This window comes from Diabrotica undecimpunctata, chromosome 6 (genome assembly GCF_040954645.1).
Source record: "Diabrotica undecimpunctata isolate CICGRU chromosome 6, icDiaUnde3, whole genome shotgun sequence".
NCBI classification, from domain to species: domain Eukaryota; kingdom Metazoa; phylum Arthropoda; class Insecta; order Coleoptera; family Chrysomelidae; genus Diabrotica; species Diabrotica undecimpunctata.
This window is the reverse complement of record NC_092808.1, coordinates 10,235,871-10,251,965: the sequence shown is the minus strand read 5'-3', so window position 1 is coordinate 10,251,965 and position 16,095 is coordinate 10,235,871. Positions and strand designations below refer to the sequence as shown.

The following is a 16,095-nucleotide window of genomic DNA, read 5'->3' as shown; positions in this document are numbered from 1 at the left end:
CTCCCGATTTTACTATTTCAAAACTGAATTTGAGAATTGATTATTTATTCGAGTAATTTACTTGCTTAATAAATATTTATTTTGCAAAATTTTACTGTTTTCTTATTGTTATTAATAAAAAAGGTTATAAAATGATAGGTAACTTAAATATTTATTTATTATTAGTATAAATAATATCTTTTATCAATCAATTTTACAAAAAAAATGTTTTCAATTTAATTCAAGAGGCAACTTATCGACATGTGCCCCCTAAAACATCGAGGATTTTTGATTTTAAAGAAATGTTAAAAGAAATATCGCGTCGACGACGAAATCTTTCTTACCAAACATTTGATGCCCTAAAGTCAGTCAGTCCTAGGCATTGAGCAACTTCTAGGGCTTGTGATGTCACAAAATTCATTTGATTTGAACGAACTCAAAAGTTTGGGGGGATTTAGGGCTGCACACCCCCCTTAAAATTTTTCTGTGCGCTTAGATTTTGTTGTTTCTTTTGTATGAAAAATGCTTTCAGAACAAGAAAGTAACGTGTTTATTTTTATTACAAAATGTCAAGTAGTTTAAGAGATAATGCAAAACAACAATTTTTATTTTGTAACTTCAAAGAGCTGTAATTTTTTTGTGTACACTTTTGTACAAAGGTAAGTTGGATTCAATCAATGTATTTTTGTCCTCAGAATGTGAGATTTAATTTATGACTTACATTTTTGAAATACCCTGTATATGTCTGAATTGTCAATGTGAATGAGTCAGATAAAATTAAAACATTAGAAGAATTTTTACTACAACTAACAAAAAACAACATTTGTTTAATTTATTAATGTTTTGTATATTGATAACGATTTCCGAAGTAGAAATTGCAAAGGCAATAAACTTATTTTAAATTTAAATTGTAGTTTATTCCCAATTAAAATAGTAATTAAATTAACAGAAGTTGTGAGAAAAACAACTAAGTATTTTTCTCTTCTAATTTTACGATTCAAGTAACATAAGCGGCTTAACAAAAGAAAAATATCTTTTCTCTTCTTAATACGTATAATAAAGGTCTCAATATAATTTTTTTTCGAAAGAAAAGTTTATCTAAATTAATCCTCACAAACAAAATCTTTCTGTAGAACTGCAGGAATAATTTTAAACGCCCAATAAGTACAAAAGTAAGAAAAATAACTTTAATGAACTTTGGGTTGTAAACACAAATTTATATTTAGGTTTTAACTTGGTCAATTATCTGAAATGATACGTAAACGAAAAATACTAGTAGGGGAAATCAAAATCGATCATGGAAATATTACCATTGTTTAACATACATATTTTTAGTTGGGATTAAACCAGAACACACACAGAACACACACACACACACGCTCGTGCGCGTTCAACCCAGTACCATTGTAAAGTGGGATCCACATCTCCGAAGATCAAACCGACAAACTGGTCGTTACTTTTTGTGTCTTGGGTAGTGGAACACACTCTGTTTTTCTTTATTGTGGTTAGGCCACCTAACTCTAGAGGTAGTACAAAAACGGCTTTTCTCCCTAATTACTTTACTGAATTTACTTATATATATATATATATATATATATATATATATATATATACAAGGATTTCAACAGTTTTCACTGTATTCCTTCACTCAACCGTTTTCTCCAATTTTTCCTGTTTAGCCAGTCCCCTTCCTGTAGGTTTCTTCTACTCATTGCTTCGTCCACCTCATCTCTGAAAGATCTTCGGGGTCTGCCTCTCTTTCTTCTTCCTATCGGGCTCCACTCTGTTATTCTATTTATCCACCGATTTTGGTCTGCTCTTCTGACATGTCCGTACCAGGTTAACCTCTTCTGTTCGATGTAGTTATTATGTCGGAGTTCATTCCCATTCTCCTCTTAATCTCCATGTTATTTATTCTATCTCTTCTTGTTACTCTGCAGCTTCTCCTTAGGAATTCCATCTCTGTTGCTCTTATTTTGTTTTTGGTTTTCTTATTTATTGTCCAATTTTCACACCCATAAGTGAGGATACTTCTTGTCATGGTATTATATATTTTTTTCTTTGTTTTCATGCTGATGTTCTTATCCCATACTACCGGGTTCAATGTTCGTATGCAGTCTCTTGTTTGTCCTAGTCTATTTTTTATATCTTCCTCCGTTGTTCCTTTGTTTGATATTATGAAACCTAAATACTTATACTTGTCTGTTCCTTTGATTTGTTTACCTTCGTCTATTTCCAGCTGTTTTATTTCTGTATTCTCCGTTGTTAGGTATTCAGTTTTCTTTAGGTTTATTTCCATCCCATTCTTTGTATATTCCTGCTCCAGTTTTCTCATCATAAAACTGAGGTCATCCTCGTCTTGTGCGATCACTATTTGGTCGTCGGCAAAACTTAGCGTATATAGATATTCGTTCCTTACTGGTATACCCATTCCTTCGTACTTTCTTTTCCATGGTTTCAGGGTTTTTTCCAGGAATATTTTGAACAGGGTGGGGGATGTGGAGCAACCCTGTAGTAGTCCCTTTGTCGTCTTAAATGGACTGCATATTCTATTGCCCGTTTTGATAGCTACTTCGTTATTCTTGTAGAGTGCTTTTACCGCGTTTATTAATCTTCGTGGAACTTCGATGTCTTCCATTGCTTCTCATAGCTTGGTTCTAGGTATTGAGTCATATGCCTTCTTAAGATCAACAAAAGCCAGATAGACGGATCTATTTTTGGCCATTCTTTTTTCTATTAGTTGTTCGACCGTGTAAATGTGATCTAAGCATGCTTTCTCAGCTGTGAAACCCGCCTGGTCTTCTCCGATTTTATCTTGTATATATATTTCCAATTTTTCCTTTATGGTCTTTCCATACAGTCTGCCTATAGACGATATAATGCTGATTTCCCGATAGTTTTCGCAGTTTTTTCTATTTCCTTTCTTGTATATTGATGTCATATATGCTTGGATATACTGAATTTACTTCTGCTAAAAATATTATAACTACGGCCTCAAAAACAGTGTATGTTTCGAACAGAGAACCATAAATCTAAGTTGATGCCTCTCTGTCCGAAATATGTGTGTGTTCGGTTACTCAGACTCCGAATTGGCAAAATAAATTGTGTTCTCCTCGCAGACTGAGCACCCGAAAGGTCTGGCCATCTAGCCCATGTTTGTCACATGAACCTCGATGCTCAGTTTTCGCGATTAAGGTAATTTCGACCTGCCTTATTGGCCTATGCATAAGCGGCAGTATAAAAGGCCTGATGGGCCTTTTTTACCCATTATGTGTGTTTGCACATGTGAAAAAGAATCAGAAATCACTTGATTTATATATTGAGGGGCATGCTTGCCATAGTAGAAGCGTTTTATTTAGAATTTTTGCCGGTATTTTTGGCGAGCAATGCTTTTTTCTCCGGTCAGAATCACGTGTTCTGCTGCGCTCCTTTTTTATTTTGCTAAATTACGACTATTTGACTTACATCCCAGTGTCTTACTTACTGTAGATCTGATATTACTGTGTCGATCATACCTTACTCATTAATAAATTAGAAAATATTGGAATAAAAGATCTCTCTCTAAAATGGATAGAATCCTACCTATCAGAACGTCGTCAGTATGTCTTCTTAACAGATGTATCCCAACAATCAGTATATATTTGCAAATCAGATTACATTTACGTTCATATGGGTGTTCCACAAGGTTCTGTAATTGGCCCAATATTATTTCTTATTTACTTAAATGATATTGTCTCAATAAATTCTGATGTACAGTTTACACTTTATGCAGATGATACTTCGATACTTATATCAGATAAATCACATATACCTCTTGAAAATAAATGTAACGAACTCTTGTGTGATCTTAGTTATTGCTTTTCGTTAAATTACTTACATCTTAATATGGATAAAACGCATCCTATTCATTTCCACAATAGACTGAAACATCTGTTAGATACCGAACTATCAATATATTCTAAACAAATTTAAAAAGTTCAATGCCTAAAGTTTTTGGGTTTGTATGTTGATGATCGTCTCAATTGGAAAAGGCAATGTGATGATATTATTTCCAAAATAAACTCAGCATGCTACCGACTTCGAAACCTCAAAGATATACTTAGTGAAAAACAGCTAATTATGCTGTATTATGCTCAGGTGGAGTCTCGTTTGCGGTATGGCATAGTATTTTGGGGGTACGTCTTGTAAATTCATTGAAGTCTATCTATCTCAAAAGAGAATAGTCCGTTGTATTGCTGGTATTTCTCGAATAACTAGCTGTAAGAGTTATTTTACTAGATATAAACTTTTAATTGTGCCGTGCTTATTTTGTTTGTGTTTTTATTCATTCAAATCTTGAGAAATTTAAAACTAATAGTCAAATTCACAATATAAATACAAGGCATCCGTACAATATGTGCTATCTGCTATCTCTAAATATAAGAGTTGTAAATGAATGTTTGATGGAATTTATTTGCAAAAGTAAGCTTAATATTTAACTGTAATTAGAATCCTAACCTCTGTTTTACCCCATTTGTTATTACCTTTTATCCGTGACCCAATCTAGTTTGTCTTAAAAGCAATTTCTTGATGGGTCCCTAGACGAGAAACGAGTGTCCATGTTTTATCTCTATCCTATCCTTAATAATAATTTTAATGCTTAAAATTTGTAATGCTACTTAAGTTCGAAATTTATATTATCTTTTTATATTGTACTGCACAATCTTCTTTCTGGGTAGAATATTTTCATGCTGTGACTGGCTGTATGGCACTTGCCTATGCCATTTAAACAAAAAAAAAAAAAAAATACAAGGCAGAATCAAAAATTACATGTGCTTTTTTCTAAAGGAAATATGCATTTTTACATACCTGCAATAATATTTCAAAGAATATATAATAAGTTATCCGAGCCAATAAAAAAATGTAAGAATATGAAAATATTTAAATTAACTTTAAAATATTTTTTATTACAGAATACGTTTTATTCTGTTGATGAATATTTTAGCAGTTGACATTATTTTAAGTAGGTATATGCTAGTAATTTTACATTTTCTATTTGTGTTTGTCTTGTAATGTTAAAAGCGTAATTTTAGATTTACATTTAGATTTACTAGTTTTGTTTTCTAAACTGTGACTGATCCTATACAAATTGTATTTGTCAAAAAGGAAATAAAGTATTATTATTATTATTATTATATGATCCGTTTCGCCCAATTAGTCTATAACTCAGCAGTACACGTCCGCTTTGCAAACTATCCCGAATGCAAACTATCCCCCATGGACAAGCCACCCATTAACTATTGACTTAACACTAAAGTATCTCAAATCAACTACAATAATTAAACATCTATTCATGGAAGTTCTAGACCACTATCTTAATAATTTGCAAATCTTTACCGATACCTCTTCTAAAACTCCTAATGGTCACGCTGTTGCCTACTACTGTAAAGAAAATTCTTATAGCATATCGATACCAACAAACTGCAGTATACTCATAGGCGAGGCTACAGTGGAAGCCCTAATCTTCTTCAAAAAGAGTAGAACGATGAAGTACATTATTGTAACAGACTCATTAAATGCATTACTGAAATTGAAACAAATATACACCCAACAACCTTATTATACAGACTATAAAAAACGAACTAGAAACATTCCGATCATTAGGAAAGGAAGCGGCTTTAATTTGGATTTCTTCACATATAGGTATTTACGGAAATGAAAAGCAGATCAACTGGCAAACAAAAGTCGAATGAGCTCAAACCATACTGCAAAATTGAAAACATATCCGTACACCGATCTAAAGAACCTGCTTAAGATCCACTGTACTATTACATGGCAAAATCATTGGGACAAATTAGGTACAAAATTAAATGTAATTTGCCCAAAAATAAATACTTTCCTGGAGACTCCTTCAAACAGAAGAAACCAAGTTATTATTAACCGACTAAGAATTGGCCATACTGCCTTAATACACAAATACTTAATAACAAAAGAAACACTACCTGTCTGCTCCAGCTGCTCAAATTCACTAACCATCAAACATATCCTTCTTGATTGTCCTCATTTCATGGAAAAAATAAGATCCCACGGATTCACAGATGATGAGCTCAAAACAGTTCTCACCAAAAAATTTCAACAGTGTATCAACATTTCATATGTAGGAACAAATAAAAAAACTATTAAAATCTAGATCTGGTAAAAATAACAGATTGCATTAATTAAGATCATTTTGGTCGATGAGAAATTTAAGAATCTCCCTATTTGAACTGCTTGACAGCTCGGAGTTATCACATGGATGAATTTGACCAACAACTTGGTCAAAAGAGAAATAGCAAACGTCTGGTTTCGTGGAAAATCCATAAATAAACCCTGTGGATTACTTGGTTTGGCGATGCCTCAAAAGTTCCGTAAATGTCATCGTTTTCATCAATGGTTTTCAACACTTTTCCAATATAATACTTTAATTTTTCGTTTTTCCTAAAACTGGTTGAAAATGCAACTAGCAGCCAATCTGATAGTTGAATAGATTCTTTCGAAACGGAATAAACCTGTTTAAAAATTCTACCTTTGTAGGAAACACTAGGAACAGGAACACTTGTCTGTCCACGTTTTTGATTTTCAGCAATCTGGCTTAAAGGAATATTCATCTCCTAATCATCTGATTCGACTTCCCCTTCACTTCTGTTAAAGACCTCTTTATCTTCACTCGATTCATTCTCTTCTTTATTTTTATCATTATACTGATCTGAATCAATCTGTTTCTCTTTACTTTCTTCTTCTCTAAAGTCTGCTCCAGTTACACTTTTACCAGCTACTACGGCGACCTTCTTTCTCTTTCGTCGTTGTGTAGGAGTATCAGAATATCTCATGGATTTCAGCATATTAACCACTACATTGCTAACATGTTCTTCTACTTCTTGAACATTTACGGTGTTGGCACTAGGGAGTCGGTTTAGAACTTGATCACAGTCTAACGGGTAGACCGGGTAGATCACGGATTCACAGATCAAAACAGTCCTCACCAGAAAATTTCAACAGTGTATCAACATTTCTTGTATTTGTTATATCCACTAATAACCCTGCGCGGTTGATGTGGTTTTGTGTTTTAATAAAAAAAAAACATTTTTCAAATATAAAAAATTTCTATGAGGTCGGTTAAGGATATAACGCTGAACCAAAGCACTCAACTGCAAACATAATTTCAGATTCTTAGTCAGAGAGTTGAACACTTTGAACTTTTGGAGTGTGTGCTCGCCTATTATATGCACTTGTTGTACATTAACTATGTAGTTTGTTTAACAAAACCATATCGAGATTATCACCTATAGTTATAAAAAAGCTTTAAGAATTCAAAATTACGTTATGCATACATATATCTTGTATTTTCATGCCATAACAGTACACTTATCTTTTTTCGGATATTAATCATGTTCTATATCTTTTTTGACGCGAAAGCTATTGGAATTTATCGAAGCGTTATAAATTTAGAATAAAGACGCTTACATTAGAATTTCATGTTATTGGAATATCGTTCGGAATTATCGTGGGCCGTACAAGGATTTCAACCCTATTCATGTTCCCTAATGAAGTAATCATGTATATGCAAACATGTTGAGCTTGAACGATGATTTAATTGTTTTAGAGATGATCAGAGTAAGGTCCTGTTTTATTTGTATTTATAAAGAAAATTAAATGGATATTGATTGTAAAGTCTTAGATTTTCAATCGTCCAAGGAAATTAAAAAAGTTTATCAAATGCCTTGTTAGGACTCTTCATTTGTAATTTTAGTTTATAAGGTGAGTAATAAAAAAAATCTTACACAGGTTTTTAAAGATTCTACAAGGTATATGAGGAATGACTCTGCATTGACTGTATTGACAAACATTGACTGTATTGACATTGACTATTATGTCTTTCGACTTTTCCGTCCGATTGAGGATGGAGAGGCGTAATGCGAGTTGTTTTCTTAATACCCAAGATTTTTAATAATTCTTTTCATAATTCTGCTTCAAAATTTCGTCCTCGATCAGAATGTAACTCTAAAGGAACTCCTTGTCTTAAAATGACGTGTGTTATGAATGCTTCTGTTACTGTAGTCGCTTCTTCTACCATTGTGATAAATAATTTATTGCGACTCAAAGATAAGAAATTGGCTTGGCTTCGACAAATTTATAAATTAGAGGACATAGTAGTAACAAACAAAATTTACAAATTTAACCCTAGAAAGGTGGACTACCGTAAATTTAACGACGCTCCTCAGTTTTCGTCGCAGTTTGGGTGCAATCGCGTAATCTATGCCCATACACTCCCTAGTAGCTGATGTGTTTCTTTAGTCTTGATTTAACAGGAGGTGGGTGTGTTTCGTTACTACTATAATTATGTATTAGATGTTTTGAGGTCAATTTTACGAAAGTCCACTTTCTACGTTAGTTTTTTTTTTCTCGAGTTTATTTGGACGCCGGTGATGTTTTTGGTATAAAGATATAAGATATTTGTATTTTGAGAACGATTTCCGAAGTGGAAATTGAAACGTCAATAAACGTATTTTAACCTTTAATTGTGGCTTATTCCCATTTAAATATAAATTAATTTAAAATGCCACAAGAAAATAGCTTCAGAACAATATTAAGATGTTTTTGGTAACTCATTATCTAATTCTTTTTTATATTTGTAGTAAATATCATTTTATTTAATTGTAGCACTATGTCATCAAGAAAACCGTTAACGGCAAATGAAATAAACTATGAAATACAGCGTATAATTAATAGTGAAGATAGTGAGCAGGAACCTTTTGAAGAAACTTTAAGTGACTGGGAGTTAGAAGAAGATGCTCTGGAGTTTGAATTGACATGTAAAAGATGACTTTAAATATAGTGGCGATTTAGAAATTTTTTTACCATTCAGTGTGACCAGTTCAAATGTAAATTTAATGGATCCAGACATAAAAGCCAGATTGGTGGAAAAAATGGTGATGGCGAAAAATATACAGATGAAGTACCTGGAACATCAGGTGAGAACGCCACTGTTTCTCAGTTTATTGTAACTCCGGAAATGGCTCTAAAAGGTAAAAACGAACATAAGTGGTCAAACAAAATACCTTCGTTGTCAAAAAAAGAGCAGCAAGCTAAAAATATTATTCATTTTATAGCTAGTCCCAAAGGAAATGCCAAAAGCTATACAAAAGTTAACGAATATTTCTTACATTTTTTTTCAGATTATTATTATGTTGTACTCTGTTATACTCAAATACTGAAATTACAAGACAATCTAAAAAATATGCAAGTCGTGCTAATATTTCTAACATTAGTAAAAATGAGCTAAAAGCTTTATTGGCAATTTTGATAATGTCTGCAGCAAATAAAGACAGTCATCTATCCATGAAATATATGTTTGATAGTAGTCAGCGTCAGTGGTCAGCGTTTCAAATATCTCATAAACTGTCTTAGGTATGATGAAAAGAAAACACGAAAAGAAAGGCAGCAAGATGATCCTTTTGCGCATATATACGAAACATACCATCTGCAGAGAATCATATACACCTTCATCCTATCTGGCTATTGATGAACAGTTAGTAGGATTTCGGGGACGTTGCCCTTTTCGAATGTATTCACCTAATAAATATAATTCGTATGATCTCAAAATTGTTATGATATGGGACAGCTCTTTAAAACATGATCGATACTATTCCTTATTTAGGCCAGAAAACCAATACAAATGGTTTGCTGTTGGATACATATTACTATGAAAGGAACTTACAAAATCAGTTCATGGTAGTAATAGAAATATTACCATGGATAACTGGTTTACATTAGTTAGCTTAACAGAGGCGTTATTAAAAGATCAGTGCAACTACAATTATCGAAACTCTTCGCAAAAACAGAAGAGAAACTCAACAGGAATTGTTAAACGTAAAGAACAGAGTCCCCAATACATCTATATTTTGCATTGATAAAAGAAAGACATTGGTATCATATATGCCGAAGAAAAATAAAGTAATTTTAAACCCACTATAATAACTGATTATATTGGAACGAAAGGTGGAGACGATACATTTGACCAAATGAATTCAAATATGTTACGGGTCGTAAAACGGGGAGATAGCCTATATGTATTTTCTATATTATGATAAATATTGCAATTATTATCTCGTATGTTGTTTACACCACAAACACATTAAAAGGAAATAGAAAAGTTTTATCCCGATACGAATATATGGTTGAATTGGCTCGTCATCTCACCGAACCTTGGCTAAAAAAAGAAGTTGAAGTTGAAGAAGTTGAACGTCCGTTACCTGAAGAAAAGAAACGCAAGGCAAGTTTCCATTGTCCGAGTAAAAAGAGGCGCATATGTATAATATGTGCAAGGAGTAGTGCACATCGAATTTATTTATATTTGTATCAGTTATTAATACGTATATTTTTTCTAATTTTTTGTAACAAAAGGGTTAATAATTATATTTGTATTTTTTTCCAATTTTTTGTTAGATGTCGTAAAAATGAGGATAGTCCACCATAACTGCCAGTAAATTATAATCCACCTTTCTAGGGTTAAAATCGAAAATAGACGAAGAAGAAAAACTCAAAAATAGCTTATTTTGGATCCTGAGCAGATGATACAGAAAGACTCTACATGTAAGTACATACCCAAACAGGCAAGATTATAAGGTCAACTAAAATAGAAGAAGAGTTAGAGGTTTATTAGAATGATTACAGTTAAAACCTAAAACTAGATAAGAAGTTTTTTGCTAAATTTTAATTATATTATTACAAAAATACTTACCACGCTTTTGTTCGTCTGGGCGCTTTGGGAGCTGCCCGTTTTTTGCCAAATTAGCGATGCTTCTCTTGTAGTTCGAGTCAGGATCTTCTTCGTCTGGAAGAGTTTTAATGTAGCCGGCCCTTGCCAATGACTGCAAGTTTCTTTTTTGTTCCGGTATTGCGTTCCACCTGGAAATAATATAGAAATAAAAACTAATATAATATAAAGGCAACGAGAACGATGCTGATAAAGCTGCCATAATTTTCTTAAACAGGTTCATTGTTGAAACTCAGCTGTTATTAAAAGTTTTTGTAATTAACTAAACATTAATGAAAATAGTGAGATTGCTTCCCGAAACTCCTTTCTTACGAAATCGTAGTTTATATTGGACATTTTTTTGGATTTATATTGCTTTATTTTTTTATCATCTTGACTAATTTTTAAGGGTTATAAACAAACAGTAAGTCTATTAATAAAATATTTAGACACTGGAGTTGTAACTAGTTGGAGTCGACGCTACTTTCGATCCCTATTTGCTAAAAGCGACTATAATACACCACCAACACCAGAGGTGACGGCAAACGAGAAAATAAATATTGAGAAGGAAGAGGTAAAGGAAGCATTGAGAAAAAGACCAAACAACTACTAAAACTAATCTAAAAAATATTAGAATAACACATAATTTCTCAAGAATGAAGATCAAGCATCCTAATACCTCTCTTCAAAAAGGGAGACAAATCGGACCTGGAAATTTAGAGATGAAATAATTTATTAAACACAACACTAAAATTAACAACCAAAGTGATAACAAATAAAATGAATGAAATTATAATAGTAGCAGAAGAATAACAAGGTTTTAGGTCGAGAAGATCCTGTACCGATTTTATATTTATAATGAGGAAAGTACAAGTGAAATCATTAGAATACAACGAACCGTCATATCTATGTTTCGTGACCTTAAGAAGGCATTTGATCGGGTCAAATTAAAGAACGTTATCCACTTATTATACGCAAGAGAGTTACCTCTAGAAATAATCAAAACGATATAAAATATCTGCCAAAACAACACAATAAAAGTTAAAGTAGAAGAAGAACTAACTGTCCCTATTGAAGCCGGCAATGGGATAAGACAAGGAGATTTCCTGAGCCAGATTGTTCAACCTGATTATAGATGAAATAATAAAAAAAGTAAGAATTAAAAAAGGGTACCAAGTGGGAGAAAAACAACTTAAAAAATCTGCTATGCAGACGGCGCATTACTACTCTTTTAAAGTAAAGATGATTTACAACGTATGTGGCACCAATTTAATATAACCGCTAGAAAATTTGACTTGTTAATTTCCCCAAAAAACAGTTAATTTTTGAAGATCGCGCCGCGGTTAAAATGTAACACCAGTATTGTATAATTGTTCGTGTAAGATAAATTAGTAATAAAGACTTTAATAAATTTGTAAGTGTTATAAATAGAACCTTTAATAAATAAATAAAAACAATAAATTAGAAGACTAATAATAACATAACAATATAAACAAAATGAGTTGCTGGAACTGCTTAAATGAGTAGAATTTGGTTGGTTTGTAACCTTATTTCTTTTGTCTTTAGATTATGCCTCGTATCGACAGTGTTTAAGAGAATCTAAAAAAATTATAATAACTTTCTAGGTGTAGTAAACTCAGAATTTTACTACTTGGAATTGTGTTGTGTTCTGTTAAAAAAATTAAGCGAAATAGTTTTTATTAATTTCTCAAGAGCTTTGAAATACAGTAGAATCCCGATTATCCGGGCTACGGATTATCCGTGATACGACTTTCCATTATGCAATTGCATTTTTGAGGTTTTGCTCTCTTCACTCTGCTCTGCTTCTGAGCCACTCTCTGCTTCTGAGCCACTCTCTGCTCTCTGCCACTAGAGAAGACTCGCTACTCTGCTCTATTCTTAACACCTGCCTTTCAACTCGATGAAGAATTTTTGAACCGGTTTCTGCAGAAAAGATCGGAGGAGGTACCAGTCTCTGGGCCAATGTGGGCTAAGCAAGCGAAGACTTTTCACGAACACTTGAAAATTAATGAACCTTTTAATACATCCAGTGGTTTGTTACATTGATTTAAAAAAACGTCACAGGATTCGTGAACTTACCATTTAAGGCAAAGTTCTCAGTGTCAACGAAGAAGCAATAGGGGAATTTTGCAGTGAACTGGAGATCACAATAATTACGGAAAAAATCTACAACTTTCTCAAATTCATAACGACGAAAGATCGGATAACAGTATTTTGTTGTGCCAATGCGTCTGGCAGTCACAGACTGAAGCTGACTGTGATTGGTAAATCGAAAAATCCTAACCTTTTAACAACATAAAAAGCATAATCTCCTAGTTTACTGTGATAATCAGCAAGCTCTCTGGATACCATGTGACATATTTCAAGATTGGTTGCGTACAAGTTAATTCCTGAAGTAAAATCTTATTTAAAGAAGAAAGAGTTGCAACAAAATGTGCTTCTTCTGCTGAATACTGCTGGTGCTCATCCCACTGAGGCAATTAATTGCTCCACAAACAAATTAACGTATTATTGAGAGAAATAAACGCTTCCATCAATAAATAATAGATCAGGGCGTTATTGAGACAACGAAATACCTTTACCGAAGGGAATAACATTTTGAAAATCGTTTGCCATCAAAGATAGAGTTTTTAAAGTAGCAAATTCATGGAGTGGAGTGAAAAAGAAGACTTTCGAAAGAGCTTTTTACAATAAAATGACGATAGAGAAAGATAAAATATGATGGAATATGATCGTACAGATAAATAAGCTGCCATAGCTGAACTATGGTATTTATCTCAAAATGAGAGTCAAGGCAAAGAAAATGATGGGACGGTATCAATTAAAAGGGTAACTAACGAACTTATGGCTAAGGAAGCTGCTAATGTTCTACTGAACTTGTACATATATAAGAAATACATGTTCGGATTACGCGTGCTTTTAAATTATCCGTGCCATGTCTAGTCCCAAGGGACACGGATAAACGAGTTTCTACTGTAATAATAAAAGTTGTTTAATCAATTCAAATATTAAGTTTTGATTAATAGAACACGGTAACACATTACAGTTATTGTGGAAATTAAATTCCTCGGATGGCTATAATCGTTTAGCCGACGCACAAAATCGCGAGAATGGAAGAAAACAACTTTTTATTTTAATGGCCCTTTTTGCCCTTTCTGTCATTATTTAGATTTAATTTAATTTTAAATGGTTTTAGAGTCGCTATGAGTAAAATAATTAGATGAAATAGCTGTGCTGACCTTAATTACATTTTGCGGTAATTTGTCCTACGTAAATCAATTACTGTCTCTAAAAGTGACTGACAGTATGTATTTAATTAATACATATATGTTGTTCATATATACAATAAACTGATTTACAGGAGTTTCAGCAATTTGTTGTTTTCGTTTAAATTGGTAAATACAATTGATTTTTCCGTAACAATAGCGTGTTTTTTTCAAAATATCGTGTATTTGAATTTAATTTTTTTTATTTTTTATTGCGATTTACAACCTATTTAATAAATATATATGATAATTAGTAAACTATGTACAAGAAGAAGCTAGAAATTTGTATCAAGGAGTAAAAAAGATACGAGTGACACAAAATAAAAGTACAATGTTTTGCAGAAATAAAGATGGTATTTTACTACGTGACAATACAAAAAAATTAAACAGATGGGCAGAGTATTTAGATAAATTATTAAACGATAAAGGCCAAACAGGAACCGACAGAGCACGAGGTAATAAAAGTAATAGGAGACACTAGCGGACCAACTCAACATCGAGTTTTTTAAATGAAATTTTTATTTTGCGAGAAAAATATACAATATATACAATGACCGGAAGTAAAAATATTTTTATCAATAACTCAAAAACTATAAATGATAATTTCGTGAACTTACATTTTTGAACTCTACGTTGAATTCTCTATTGATTTGACTAATAAAAACGAAACCGGAAGTCGACCTTAAAACCGGAATGTAATTTTTAGTTCATCAAATATCGACATGGATATCATTTAGCAGTTAATTTTGCATGCTGATCACGAATCCGGTGTCAGATTTGCTCTATCTTGACGTTTTATGCGCGTTTCGGGTCACTTCCGGTGTCGGATCGCAACCGGAAGTACATATTTAGATTCGTCTCGACGAGACCTTTCGATCCATATATACATTGTGGGGTCTAAAACTTAAAGTAAATTTTAACTTCCGGTCATCTCAAAACCGGAAGTGAATTTTTGTACCAAAAGTATATCTTGACAATCACATACGTAATACTAATAATATTCCGAAAAAATATTTTAATTATCTAATATGGTTTTTGAGTAAAGTGGTGGACAAGAAAAGGGCTTAGCGTTTTAGTATATAAGATTGTAGCATAAACATTTCCTTATAACTATCGAATATTTAATGTATAAAAACTGAAGTTTTGTTTACCCAGGTATTTGGGCGAGACATGTAAGAAAATATTAACTGCGTAAATAACATTTGCGTTTTAATTAAATAAATTCCCACAATTTTGAAAGCCCAGCACTCTTAAGGTCCATTATCGAATAAAAAGCGCAATTAAAAAGAGTTCCGATTGGCTGGCAGCGAGAAAGTGGACAGGGGCTGAGAAGGAAAGGTCAGATGAATCGAGGAGAGACAGTTTGGGTTCGGAATAGATAAGATCTTGGCATGTAGTTTTCAAAACCGGCAATTTTTTTGCTTAATTTCATGAGTCAAGAGGTGAATTCAATCTTGCCAATGCTATTTGGCAGTCTTTGTTTAGTAAGTGAGTTAATCACCGTCTTGTTGGAAGCTGTAGTCCATGAGAAGGGTTTCCAAAGTCCTAAGAAGTCCACATGGTTTTAAGTGAGAATTAAGCAGTTGATTTTTAAAGAATACATTTTGTTATCATCCAGGATAATCTGATGCCCAATTCAATGTTTGACCTCCCCAAGATTTGTCCATTTTGTGTCTTCATGGGCTCATCCAGGTCATTTGCAGTTTTTGTGGGACAGTGTGTTTGATTTGTATCCAATTCCAAGGTAATAAACTTTCTTAATAATTAAAAAGGAAATACACAGCCAGTGAAGCAAGGTTTTGTTAAAATTTTTCTAAGTAAAATAAACATTTTTCATTAATATATTATAAAGATTTGCTTTAATTGTAGCATCTTTAGATTATATAGAATCCATTTTTATATAAAACATTTTAACAAAATTTAAATAAAAAGCAAAAAAATATGGCTTAACTATAAATCAAATCAAAGAAATAGATAAACGGTATTACAGAGGATGAATCGAACACTGGGTAAATACCTGTTTATAATTCTATCCGAACATCAAAGAGATTGGGG

The 16,095-nt window shown here is 32.6% G+C and overlaps 1 protein-coding gene across 2 annotated transcripts in view; it reads right to left on the bottom strand.

The window, feature by feature from the left end:
* Nplp1 (Neuropeptide-like precursor 1) overlaps positions 1-16,095 on the bottom strand; it is a 134,493-nt gene that overhangs the window by 34,327 nt on the left and 84,071 nt on the right. For both annotated transcript variants that reach the window (XM_072534191.1, XM_072534192.1), the window contains exon 3: positions 10,739-10,905. In XM_072534191.1, the coding sequence (XP_072390292.1) occupies positions 10,739-10,905 (167 nt within the window). The remainder of the gene's footprint in view (positions 1-10,738; positions 10,906-16,095) is intronic.